Source organism: Anoplopoma fimbria, chromosome 13 (assembly GCF_027596085.1).
Source record: "Anoplopoma fimbria isolate UVic2021 breed Golden Eagle Sablefish chromosome 13, Afim_UVic_2022, whole genome shotgun sequence".
In the NCBI taxonomy this organism is placed as follows: Eukaryota; Metazoa; Chordata; class Actinopteri; order Perciformes; family Anoplopomatidae; genus Anoplopoma; species Anoplopoma fimbria.
Window position 1 is genome coordinate 28022653 of NC_072461.1, and position 13425 is coordinate 28036077.

Consider the following 13425-nt stretch of genomic DNA (forward strand, 5'->3'; position numbering starts at 1 on the left):
TCCTCACAGTGACTTTTACTCACAATATCAATGATCTTTCTGACTTTATAGGTCTCAAACATTTTGTGCAAATATTTAACAAAAGAATCATTAACTTCCTACACAATTTTAGAAGAATTCTGCCTGACATAATATGGTATTTCTGAAACTTCGGAGTCCTTTTGAGGAGTTTTAAATGTAAAATAAGACACAGTGTGTACTCTTCTGTTTGACAAACTTAACTGTTTATTAGAGGGAAAACAAACAGGAGAGGGTACAGAATGAAAAGACTTGGGACGACAGAACACAAAGTTCCCAACGCCCAATATATTAATATACACAGCTACTAGCCTATGTACAGTACAAGTCTGAAGCAGGACACATCTGTTAGAAATGTTACTGTTGGAAAAAACACACCTTCCCAGAATAGAAGTAATCAGAAAAAAGCTATAAATTCTGATAGATAATCAATTATCAATAATTATCACACCTATCTGCATTCACACACTGAGATATTAGCTCATTTATACTGTACACTATCAAACTAAAAGACTCGTCTATCTCTCCTAATGGAACCAGAACAAAATACACAGGCTCACTGTAGCAAAGGACTCTGGGAGATTGAGTTTAGTGGTTTCCTTACTTTCTGTCCTATTGCTTTAAAAAAGTCCCTTCACCCTAATTTATTAACATCATTCGTTACATCAGAGCAACTCCGGTTAACCACTTTAATCCCAATGCTCCCAGTGCTCAAAGGAATGTCAAAAACACAAAACTCATTTTCTCTAAAACAAACACACACACACACGCTTAGAAGTGTTAATATACAGTACAGATAATACAAACACTACTCTAACAACAAAAACACAGAAGGATGCACTCAAACTTAACATATTTGGTCTTCCTCCTTCTTTCCTGTGAAGATCATGTTGATTTGCGCCATTTTACATTTTGAACAATTTGTTCAAAAGGGAATAATTGAATTACTGCACACATGTAAAACACACTGACACTAACGAGCGACTAAAACATGAAAAGAATGGGACATAAACTAAAGACATTTCAAAAATGAAAATGTGCTTAACCACTTTTGCACATAAGACAATAATTAGCCTTAAACAATGATCACACATCCATTAATCCAGTTGCAGTATTGACCAATCACCTTTACTTTTACTTGGTTGAAGATTGATCTCACGGTTATCCTGGTGTTATGGCTAGAAATGCAGTGCATGTATCGAAAACTCATCATCGTCCCAAGCTAGCTTTCTCCACATCTACAATTCCATAGTTTACCTAAAGGTTGACAATCCAGGTAATTAAGGTAAAAAAACAACAACTAATAGACATCACCATGAAACTTCCCCAGTTAATTACTGTCATTAAGACAATACTTTTTTAATGTTAAGTTATTTTTCAATGAGGCTTTATTTTATTAAATATGTGCTAATTTTCATACATCTTTAGAACTTAAATCTGGACATTGGATTAAGCCAGGTTCAACATTCTTGTTTTATTTTGTTGACGTATTAGATTCAAAGGTTTTCACAGAGAGAATTTTGGATATCCCTTTGTATCACCACTAAACACCGTTAACAGCCATACAAAAAATAAATTGTATCCATGTTTTTAGTAATAAAATGTTGTACAATCAGGCTATGAATGATATATGAACACACCTTGCTGTAAATCCTTTCACTCTACAGTTGCTTTACTAGTTAGTTGTTCAGCAAGCAAAGAAGGAAGTTAACTTTAGGTTCGCCAACGTTCTCACAACCACATAAGGGAAAGTGGCACGCCACCTTTTGTCTGGTGCACATGCCACAGCTGTGTTGGTATGGTGTGATTCATATTGATTTTTAAATGGAAAGCAACAAATGTGTATATTCCATTGAGTCTACAGCTTTTCTAAACCTGAATCATTATGTAGGCTTATGTGTGTAACCCACAAAAGGAAACAAATCTAAAAGAAAATCACAATTTGGACCTGGCAAAAGCAAAACGGGGCTCAGAGGGGCATCGTGACTCACCAAGTCTACTTTCTCCATTGATATCTTTTACTGCTTTAATGCTCTACTTTACAAGCAAACCTTTTGCAGGAATTGGCGCATTTACACTGAATATAACTATTGGGCTTAAGGGGGCGTGTGATTGGATGACAGGCGATCTCACCCATGGTGTAAGTAAGGACCGATCTGTAAGAGTCGGACGAGAGTTTCAGTCACAATATGGACATGGAACGTCCGGTATGGGAAAAATCTATTTTGCCCAAAATAGGGGACGTGCCAGCAAATACAGGATAGTTAGCAACCCTAGTTAGCTTGTGTATGTCCTTAAAGTAAAGAAAACATACACTGTCTACCACGACCCCCGAGAAATAGCAAGCTAGCTAGTCAGTTAGCTTACTAGCCTCTACATAGAGACTGTGCTTCTCCTCCAACAAGCCTATAGTGTCTTCACTGACTTTATTCACTGAACTGAACCCAGCAGCTAGACTGTCCTAGTCTGAAAGGCTGCAAAGGCCCCGTTTCCCTTCGGTGATTACGTGAGAACAGTTTGTCTTTTGTTTCACTGTTGTCTTACTCTAGTGATGAAACAACGGAAATCAAAATGTAAAATAGTTATTTATGGCTAGCTGGCTAATCTGTGGAGGCACAAACCAAACCGACACCTGACATACCACCATGGTATGTCAGGTCTTAGGGCTCCAATACAAACTTGACATCCATGGTTTAGGCCCCAGCACAAACACAGACACGGGTGAAGTGATACCTCAACACTGGGAAACTCTCACTGTCAGCAGGAGGCCTACCAGTGGTGTTAATGTTGGCTTACTGGTTCCACTCATGCTACAAGTTTAAGGCACTTTGAATGAAAGCATCCACCACCTGGCAGATGTTAATTGTATATTGAGTTTTACAAATGGAATAGTATCATGTTATTGTTTTATCACTTACAGTCTTTATTTCTCTTTGGCAACAAGATAGGCACATTATAACACATTATTTCTGATATTTGGTTTCAGTCTGCCTTCCACCGACTTTCTCTCCTTAACTAGCCACTGACTGATCTTTCAGTCTGTGAACCACACAGGTTCCAACGCGATGTGAACCTCAGATGGACAACATTCATATTAACAAAAAAAGACCAACAAAAGTGAAATACTGTAAATCAAGAAAAATAAAATAGAATCAAAAATCTAAAAAATAAAGCTACACTACAATTTGACCCTAACCCTAGCTCCAGTGTGGGTTATTATATGAACATGAATAACTGAGAGACACAGACAGTGCTTTACAATAAAAATAAAATAAAACACAGGTACAGGGAAACTACCAAGACTGAAGAGTCCGTCCAGTTTTTGGCATCTTTAACAGCCAAACAGAAGAAGAATATAAAGCTTAAGGCACCTTTGGCACCAAAACAACGTAATAAAAAGATATGTCAAAAGGTCCGACAAGACGTTTTGGTCAAATGGGATTTAAAGAGATGGATGAAACTGTGAAATCAGAAATGATAGAAATCTTTAAAAAGCTGAGAAATCTTTTTTCACTAGCGACTGACAGGTTTGGATCTCCTCTGAGTTGACCAGCTTTATCTCCTTCTACCTCCATCTTGTCTCTCAGAGTGCTGCTGTTACCACAAAACAAACCCACCTTCTGACCACAGTTCTGCCAGTTTCTTCAGTCCCTCTGAACGCGACTTACTCTCGTAACGTAATTCCAGTCCTCAGTCTTCTCGTGTCAGCCTGTCGTCCTACACAAGTAAGTTCATCCCAGCGGCCTCGGCTCACTGGTTGACGTGGGGCCTCAGGGCTTGGTAGAGTCCCTCAAAGGTCGGTCGGTCGGGTATGTCGCGACTCCAACAACGCATCATCAGCTCGAAGAGCGAAGGTGGGCAGAGTGGAGGGCCGTAGAGGAAGATCTAGTCGGGGAATACAGCAGAGTTAAAGAGGGGGTTCTTAAAGAACCAGAAATAGCATTCCTCAGGTGTACCAATGCAGTCAGTCTTACAGAACACATTGTTGTATCAAGGATAGGGTTTGGCGATATGTTAAACTTTTCCAACCAGTCACCAACAGCCTGACAATGGATGGCCCGCATAGGTAATCACACAGATATTACTGAACATACAAATACATCCCATCGTTGCTTCAGCTGGAAAATCCGCCAGATCTCTGTTAAACAAACTTCATTCAAACGCAACAGAAACAAAATAAAACTCACCAAACCCGTCTTGGTTAGTCTTTCCAACAATCACAAACTCTTTGGTCGAATTAAACCCTTATTACACAGAGTTTTATGTGAAAATATTCTGTTTTACTCTCTCTGTCTCTGTCTGTCTGCTGAGCGTCTCTTGTTCTTTCAAAATTAGCCGGATAAAATATCAAACATTGTCCCAAAGAAACAGCCAGCAAAGTCCTACCAATCGCCAATATATCCGTCCAATCGCCTGACCACAATCCGGGTGTATCTAGTGATTATAGATTAACCTTTTAGAGATCTAAAAATGGTGAAAGGGCCAATTTCACAACAAAGACATGACCTGCTGTGATTCTCCTATCCTGCACACAAGCCCTTAAAATGAAGCAATGGTTACTCGTAACCCATCGTAACCAGTAGAATATGTTTACGAGTTATGACCAGATAAATCAATGAGAGTTTATTTCTGCTTTATTTTAGTCATTTTTAAAAGTATGAAGAGGTCAAACTGTCCAGTAGTTAAAAAAAGATCTAATCAAATGTTTGCCTTCCAGTCTTGTCAATCATCAAGTGGCCATTCAGATTTATCCTGCAGGCACTTATAGGGTCCCGATCCTTGTTGAGATTGTATGGCATGTGTAAAACTGGTAAATCAATGTCTGAACACCCTTTTTTGAGTAGGAACTTCAACCTGCCACATGTGAACACATTTTGAGAGTTTGTCAGTGAGTTACAATCTAGTTCCATGTGGGGCTGCATGTCCTAAAGGTCTGCAAAGTCTTGATCTCGATCCAGTTCACATTAATGACAAACATGCATAATCATGAAGTGTTGTAAGCATTTGCAAGAACTGGATCTGCTTTCACCAGTTGTCCAAAGGTGATCTAAATCAGGCACTCCTGGATGCAGGACTAGTGCCTGACTTGGAGTGTATACGGCCCATCAGGGAGCCTTCGATGCGTCTCACCTGTCTGCCCTGGTTCCTGAAGAACTCGCCAGTGTTCTCTATGACCTGTTCATCCGACAGCAGGCTGTAGGGCTGCTCCTTGCACAGAGTGAAGATCTCCCACAGGGTGACGCCGAACGCCCACACGTCACTGGCCGTGGTGAACTTACCCTGGAGAGGAGGAAAGAAGGGGGGGAATAACATGAGGATGCTGAGGAAGGGTTATTATTAAGGATATTAGCTTTTCATGTTTAAGAGGGCGATCACACCGAGACGTGGAGCAAGGTGCGGCGGTTCATCAGTGTCTCAGTGACTAACCAGCCAATGAAATAAAGGGGTAGATGTGGTTAGAACGGACATTGATATTAGCGATAGTTAATTACGATCAACTATATCGTTTTCCCTTCCTCCTCATTCAACAGCCAGAGCTTGATGTCTGCATTGAATCCTTTTTTCCCACGTTATTTACATCTCATGTTAACTCCCCTCCCTCACCAGCAGGATGCTCTCCCAGGCCATCCATCGTATGGGCAGCACCGCCCGGCCCTGGATGCGGTAGTAGTCGCTGCTGTACAGGTTCCGGCTCATCCCGAAGTCGGCGATCTTGATGGTGAGGCGGCGGTCCAGCAGGCAGTTCCTGGTGGCCAGGTCGCGGTGCACGAAGTTCAGGGACGCCAAGTACTTCATCCCCGACGAGATCTGCACCGACATGTGGAGGAGGTCGGACAGACTGAAGGGAGGGAGGGAAGGAAGGAGAAGGAGACAGGGTGAGGATTTTGATTAAAGCATGTGTGTGTTTTTGGAGAGTGATGATGTTGCCCCCTGCTGTTTGCATCTTAAACTACATGACCTTGGTGGATCGAACAAGTGGCGTTAGCATGTTAGCATGTACGAAGAGGATGGTGTTTTGCATGCTAACCTGACTGAAGGGATGTTGTTGGCGTGCGTCAGCGTGCTCTCGATCTCCCGCTGCGACAGGAACATGTTGAGGTCTCCGTTCTCCATGTACTCGGTCACCATGCACAGCGGGTCGGACGACACGCACACACACAGCAGCCGGATGATGTTGGGGTCGTTCAGACGGGACATGATCTTTATTTCCTTCAGGAAGTCGTTCCTGATGGACGGAGGGAGAGCGGACATTTTCAGGGTTCATTTTGAGCTACTTTCAGTTTTGGAATGTTAAAATCACATTAAATACGTTTTGAAAGTGGCCTCAGGTCTCTGTTCACACAATACTACGTCACTGGTGTCACCATATGAGTTTTGCAGAGGTGGAGAAGCGTCCGTAACCTGATGCATCTCTTCCGGACCGATTTAGTCACCACATGAGTTTGCAAAAACAACCGTTGAGGGTTACCCAAAGAAAACGGACAATCTACAATTGGGGACAACAACGACATTATCCTCTCCAGATCACCACAAAGACTGTTTTTAATGAGGAAGCTAAACTCTTTGGATGTTATAGTGTCTTTGTTGTTGTCGTATTTTTTCTCCAACGTCTTCCTTTTTCTACTAAACCAGAATTGCTATGGGTGGGTCACAGATGAACACAGTCCTGTGGTGTACCTGGCTTGGCTGGTGGCGTCGGCCCTCAGCTGTTTAACGGCCACCAGCACCGAACGCCCATCTCTGTCAGGGAGAGGAGACCCCTCCCCAAGGAATTCTGGGAGTCCCTCGGCCTCACACAGGTGGACCTGCAGGAGACAAGAATGTATAAATAAAACCATCCATTTGATTTAAGACATCCCAGAAAGAGGAATCAAATACATGCACGTTATTTTCTAAAAGACTTTCGTATTATTCGCCAAACTCCCTGATTGGCTGCGGCCTGGCCCACCTCTCCAAACTGCCCCTCCCCCAGCTTCTCCCTGAAGATCAGCTGTTGCCGTGGGAACTCGGCGGCGGAGATGTCCTTCCTGGTGAGCGAGTCCACGGTGAGGGCGGGCACGGCGTACATGTTGCTGCCGGTGACGCCCTGCAGGCGCACGATGTCCGTCTCGGCGTAGTGCGGCGCGTTGCTGTGGAAACACTGGTGGGGGGTGCACTGGGTGACGTCGGGCTCGGCGTAGCCTCCTCCACACGCTGACGGAGAGGGAGGGGAGAGGGGTTTGATTGGTTAGTTGTCTTCGCAAGGAGATGATGTATTCTGTCGTGTGTGTGTTTGTGCATCTCTGTGTCTGTCCATGGATAACCTCTCCTACTGCTGCACCATCAGACTGATATTTTTTAGGCTCTTGGACCGGATGTTGTTGTGGTGACTCACACATTTTGATTTTGGTTTATAGCATCACGACTGCTGACTCCTCACTACTCTTAACTGACCGGTGGGGGCTGCCAACAACACTTTCTGTAAGGAATATCGTTTCCGCTGTGGATTAATAATTGTTCACATATTGTGTCTTACAAGAGGACGTTGAGGTTATTTAGCAGTAAGCCTCACTGACTGAACTAAACAAATATAAAAGGATTTCAAGCACCATAAATCCCTCACAGTAGCTTTACTGCCTCATTTGTCATCTTCAGTTTGACCTTCCAACCGGTTGTTGTGACGTCTTTCAAAGGCGAGGTTGAAGCAGATGAAATATTCTGTGGGACAGATAGTAGGGCTCTGGTTTGTTTTGAACTACTGTTACTGTATATATGGAAGAAAGAGAAGATATCTGCCAGCTGTTGAGGGCGCAAAAAGGCAAAATGCAAATAGCCCCTAAGTCATATATAAATATATATATATGTGTGTGTGTGTGTAAAACTCTAGCTTTGTCAATGAGGTGCTGACTAGAACGTCTTCTCGTTAGCTAGTTCGTTTGTGTTCTTCAATGAGGAAGACTGATGTGAATCTTGATCTTAAATAGAGGCTGATTCATTGTCAAGGCCAATGCCAATATTGATATTTGAGAATAAAAAGAAAATCGATAAATATATATCTTACAATATTTTTAACCATAAAAAGATACAATCATTTTTGATAGGGGTCCATCAAATGTGGTTATTAAGACTAAATGTGTATTGAGAGCTCTCTGGGGGACTGAACGTCTGTAATGTTAACTCAAACACATTCTGTTCTGCTTATTAACCAACACAGATACAGATACCAATATGTATGTGATCAGTGTGGCCCCAATAACTATATTTATTATTATTATTATAAAAGATGACAATATAATGAACCCATTATCCTGTGATAATGACTTTATTAACTTCTGTTAAATAAATGTCTGTACATTCTGGAAACAGTTCAAACTTATTGTTCGAAGCATCATTTTATCAACTGTGTCTTAGTCATTTTATTTTTGTGGCTTCGGCCCTTCATGAGTTTACAAATGTCAGTGAAGAGCTTGACGTTTAATCCGCAGAGGTAAATTGTAGAAAGAGAATAAAGTGTTCATGCACAGGAATGAAAAAAAAGATAAACGTCCTCGTGAAGTCACACCTTTCAGCTCTTACCACGCAGCCAGCCCGACGTCATGTGACAGGAAGTCAGCAGGAGTAGGTCGTAGAGAGGATTACTGAGGAGGAGAGCTGGAGGAGGAAGAGGAGGAGGAGGAGGAGGAGGAAACATGGACAGAGACGAGAAGAGCTGCAGAATGAATGAGCATGCACATTCAGGAACATCAAGAAAATATCAAAGACCAAGAAAAAGAACAAAACAAAAGCAGAGAGCTGTAAAGAACGGAGCAGACGGAGGGTCTGTGAAGTGGCCACCAGGGGGCAGACTGCAGCAGTTCGATGGGTTTACAGTCGTGTTTAAACATGTCGATATGGAGAATATTTAAGGCATCATTTATTCAGATTTACATGAACAGAATGGTTCCCATGAAAGAAAAACTTGTCATCCTTCTTCTCACTTTAATTTCTTTCTGCTGCGACTGTAAGGTTAAAATAAAACCCCAAAGAGCTCCAGTGTGTCTACCTGAGGCCTCGGCACTCTGCGACAGCTCCGGCAGCTTGTTTCTCAGCGCCGCCGGGTTCTGGTACTGAGGGTCCAACAGGAAGACTCTCTCATAGTGAGGGTCCGTGTTGGCTGGGTCATAGGAAACAAACAGAACACGTCCATCAGTCGAGAAAAGAGAGTCCAAACAGCCCTGACTGTGTTTTTTAAGAGGCAGCTATCGAATTCTTATCTTTACCATGGTTCAGATATTTGACCTGCAAGTTTGTTTCTGCAAAATGTTCCCATGACAACATATATTACATTAGTAAGGAAGCAAGTTCTCTAAATATTTTAATGCTGCTTCTCTTTGTCTGTTTGCGTCTGTAGATTTACCCAAAATTCACCAAAAGTTACCATTACATAACGCCTCATTTGCATATTTAAACATAACAATTCAGAAAACTTGTAATACAAAAAATTATAATCTTAATGTTATTAAATAACTGGTGAAGTTTCATGTTGATATCTATTAGTTATATTTTTTACCCTATTCACCTGTAGAGTCTTCAACATGTATGTAATTTAACTAAACATATCTTTAAAGGACGTTTTCTCTAAATGAGTTTTTTCTCAGACTCTGATCCATAAATCTCCACTTCAGTAGCTCTTACATACACCAAACTTTACAGCTTCATTCCTCTCTATATTCTGAAGGTTTCTACAGAGGGGTTTGTTCATATGTCATTCATAACCTGATTTATACAACATTTTATGAGTAAAGACATGGAGAAAAAGGACTTTTCTTATAGCTGTTGACAGTATTTTCTAGATATATATAACATTCCTTCTGTAAAAACATTTGACTTTTATATGTCAACATAGTAAAAGAAGAATAATGAGCCTGGCTTTATCCAATGTTCAGATTTATGTCTGGAAATGTATAAAAATAAGCACATATTTAACAAACGAATGCCTCCTTTGTACTTTTAAATTATACACAATCAGAGTGCTGCAAAAACCAAGATGGCGACGGCCCAAAAAAAGATGGCCAAGCCTTCTATTTATGTGTCAGACTGTCTACCTGTGGGGGCGTGGCCAGAGCGGGGGGGCACAGGGGGGGTCTGGAGGATGATGGTGTCGCTGCAGGACGACAGGCGAACCGTCACGTCCTCGTCAAGGATCCGGCGAGGAGCCTGGAGGAGAACATTTCATACAGCTTCATTAAGAATATTCATGTTTATATTAATAACCTGTTTTCTTCTGGTCCAAAAACAAGGTTTTAGTATTAACACATATTTAATTTCTTATTTTTTTTACGCTCTAATTTTGTCCTTTATTAACATTTTACTGTTTTACCATCATCAATTTATTCTGTGCTGTTTTTTATTGTTGTCGGTATCTTAGTTTGTTGGGCTGAAGTCTCCTCATCTCTTGTTGTCAATCATTTGTAGAGCACTTTGAATTAAATTAGATTTGCTTTAAATATGCTTTATGAATTAAACTTGATTGATTGATTGATAGTCAAACCTTTCTACTACTCATGAAGCTTTTTGATTTGTTTATAAAGAAACATCAGAAAACGTGCTAATTTTAGATGTGATTGTTTTCAAACAGCTTTTTTTACATTATATTTCTTGTTTAACACTTTTATTTTCCTTATAAAAGCTTTGTCTTTATCTAACCAGAGTGGACCTGTTGGTAACGTGTCTATAAACCCTCCAGTTCTCCGTCTCTAGTCGTCTATCTCTTCCTCTGCTCACCTTCTCCAGCACCTTGCAGACGTACTGACACCAGAGGATGAGGAAGATGATGATGACGAGCAGCAGGATGATGGTCACCAGGCAGCCAATCAGGACGGGCGTGTTCCCGTCGTCTGGAGGGTCACTGGCTGAGGGAGCTGCTGCTGAGGAGAAAAGGGGGAGGAGTCAATGATGACGTTCGTTAACGGACGACTTCAGGTGAGTTTTTACCGTTTATTCATGTTAAAACACAGAAAATATAGAAATAACATAAAAACAGGGAGGTCAGAGGTCAAACCTGTCACAGGTGTGGTTGACATGGTGCTCTCCTTCTTCACTGGAGCGGAGGTCGACGCCAGAGGCATCAGGGTCGGGAGAACGGTGTCCTCTGAGGGACAAATACAGGAAAGACTTTTTATTTATTGGTTTGATAGAAATGGTGAGTGTGTATGTATATTTATATATATTAATGTGTGTGTGTGCATATATTTTTGTGTGCGTTTATGTGTGTGTGTGTGTGTGTATATATACATTAATGTGTGTCAGCATGTAGTATGACTGTGTGTATATTTGTGTTTATATATTTGTGTATTTATATATATGTGTATGTGTGTGTGTGTGTGTGTGAGAACATATATTTGACCGTGAGTGTATATTGTGTATATATTTGTGTGTTTGCGTGTTTATGTGTGTGTATGTTTTTGTGTGTATATGTATTAATGTGTGTTATTGTGTTTATATGTTTTTGTGTGTATATTAGTGTGTGTTATTGTGAATATATGTTTGTGTGCCTATATACTAATGTGTATATATATAAAGAAATGTGTGTGTGTAATTGTGTATATATGTTTCTGTGTATGTGTTTGTTGTGTATGTGTGTATAAATATGTGTGAGTATATGCAAGGTGTTCTGTAATAAGAGTGTGTGTGTGGTGTGTGATATATATGTAGTCGATGTGTCCTTGGGCAAGACACTTAACCCCAAGTTGCTGTGAAGGCCATCGGTGTGGACTGATGATGAATGTTAGTTAGAGTCTGATGGTGGCACCTTGATGGTAGCCTGTCATCAGTGTGTGAATGGGTGAATGATATGTAACATACTACTGATGTAAGTGTTTGTGTGGAAAGCCTGTGTAAATGACTGAATGAATGTAATAATGTAATGTAGATTTATTTGTGTGTGTATATGTATGTGTGTGTGTGTGTGTGTAAATATGTTTGTGTGTGTGTATGTGTGTGTGTGTGTGTATAAATATATGTGTGTGTGTGTGTGTGTGTATATATGTATGTGTGTGAAAAACACCGTAATCCGGCACACTGGTATACAGGAGGATGAGCCGTCCAGATAAACATCCGTGAAAACATCATGACGTGACGTCACTGCACCGCGACTGTGACAAACGCGAAACATTAAATAAAGATAAGAAAACATTAAATAAAGATATTAAAACATTAAATAAAGATATTAAAACATTAAATAAAGAGAATGAAACATTAAATAAATAGAATAAAACATTAAATAAAGATATTAAAACATTAAACAAAGAGAATAAAACATTAAATGAAGATAATAAAACATTAAATAAAGAGAATGAAACATTAAATAAAGAGAATATAACATTTAATAAAGATAATGAAACATTAAATGAATAGAATAAAACATTAAATAAAGATAATAGATGATGTTTCAGCCTTCGTGGCATCAACTTAAGATCTTAAAAATAAGAACTTGAAAATGTAAATATATACATATATATATATATATATATATATAAATATATTGTGTTTTATATGTATGAACAAATGTCTCAATAAAGTTATTGAATTAAAAAAAAAAAAAATTAAAATTAAAAAAAAAATTAAAAATTAAAATTAAAAAATAAATAAATAAATAAAATCTACCCGGCATGCAATGCGCGGTGATCGCCGAACCTATTTCCCGGTCACCGGGATTCTACCGGACGCCTCCTCTAGCTTCCCAGACGGCTCAACCTCCTCTAGCTATGCTAGCTATAGGAGGTTGAGCCGGCGGTCCACCGGTACCGGTACCGTGAAAAACACCGTAATCCGGCACACCGGTATACAGGAGGATGAGCCGTCCAGATAAACATCCGTGAAAACATCATGACGTGACGTCACTGCACCGCGACTGTGACAAACGCGAAACATTAAATAAAGATAATAAAACATTAAATAAAGATAATGATCTTTCGTTTATATGTATGAACAAATGTCTCAAGAAAGTTATTGAATTTAAAAAAATAAAATAAAATAAAAACTACCTGGCATGCAACTGCGGTGATCGCTGAACCTATTTCCCGGTCACCGGGATTCTACCGGGACGGCTCCTCTAGCTCCCGGACGGCTCAACCTCCTCTAGCTATGCTATCCTTCCGTTTTCAGCCCGCGGTCGCGGTCATTTTCACGCGGATTCAGCAGCATGGAGAGACAGGCTGATGGCACCACTGTTTAGCCACTTCATGCTCTCTTTACGGACGTTTTCAGCCGGCGGTCGCGGTCATTTTTTAGGCGGATGGAGCAGCATGGTTGTGTCGGTTCATTTTACGCCGTTTTAGTGTGCTAAAAGACCCGCTGTCACTCCCAGAGTTTACCCTGACTTGGAGCACTCTGCTGCGGGTGTTTTGACGCTGTGATGCCGGTCATTTTACGCCGCTTCACTGCCTT

The 13425-nt window shown here is 40.6% G+C and overlaps 1 protein-coding gene across 1 annotated transcript in view; it reads right to left on the bottom strand.

The window, feature by feature from the left end:
- Positions 1-237: 237 nt before the first annotated feature.
- Positions 238-13425, bottom strand: part of ddr2l (discoidin domain receptor family, member 2, like) — a 31447-nt gene continuing 18259 nt past the window's right edge. Inside the window, exons 10-19 of the mRNA XM_054610778.1 lie at positions 11039-11128; positions 10762-10904; positions 10083-10194; positions 9041-9151; positions 6968-7212; positions 6697-6824; positions 6047-6244; positions 5623-5857; positions 5149-5298; positions 238-3903 (exon numbers count right to left, since the gene is read on the bottom strand). Of these exons, the coding sequence (XP_054466753.1) occupies positions 3769-3903; positions 5149-5298; positions 5623-5857; positions 6047-6244; positions 6697-6824; positions 6968-7212; positions 9041-9151; positions 10083-10194; positions 10762-10904; positions 11039-11128 (1547 nt within the window). The 3' untranslated portion in view covers positions 238-3768. The remainder of the gene's footprint in view (positions 3904-5148; positions 5299-5622; positions 5858-6046; positions 6245-6696; positions 6825-6967; positions 7213-9040; positions 9152-10082; positions 10195-10761; positions 10905-11038; positions 11129-13425) is intronic.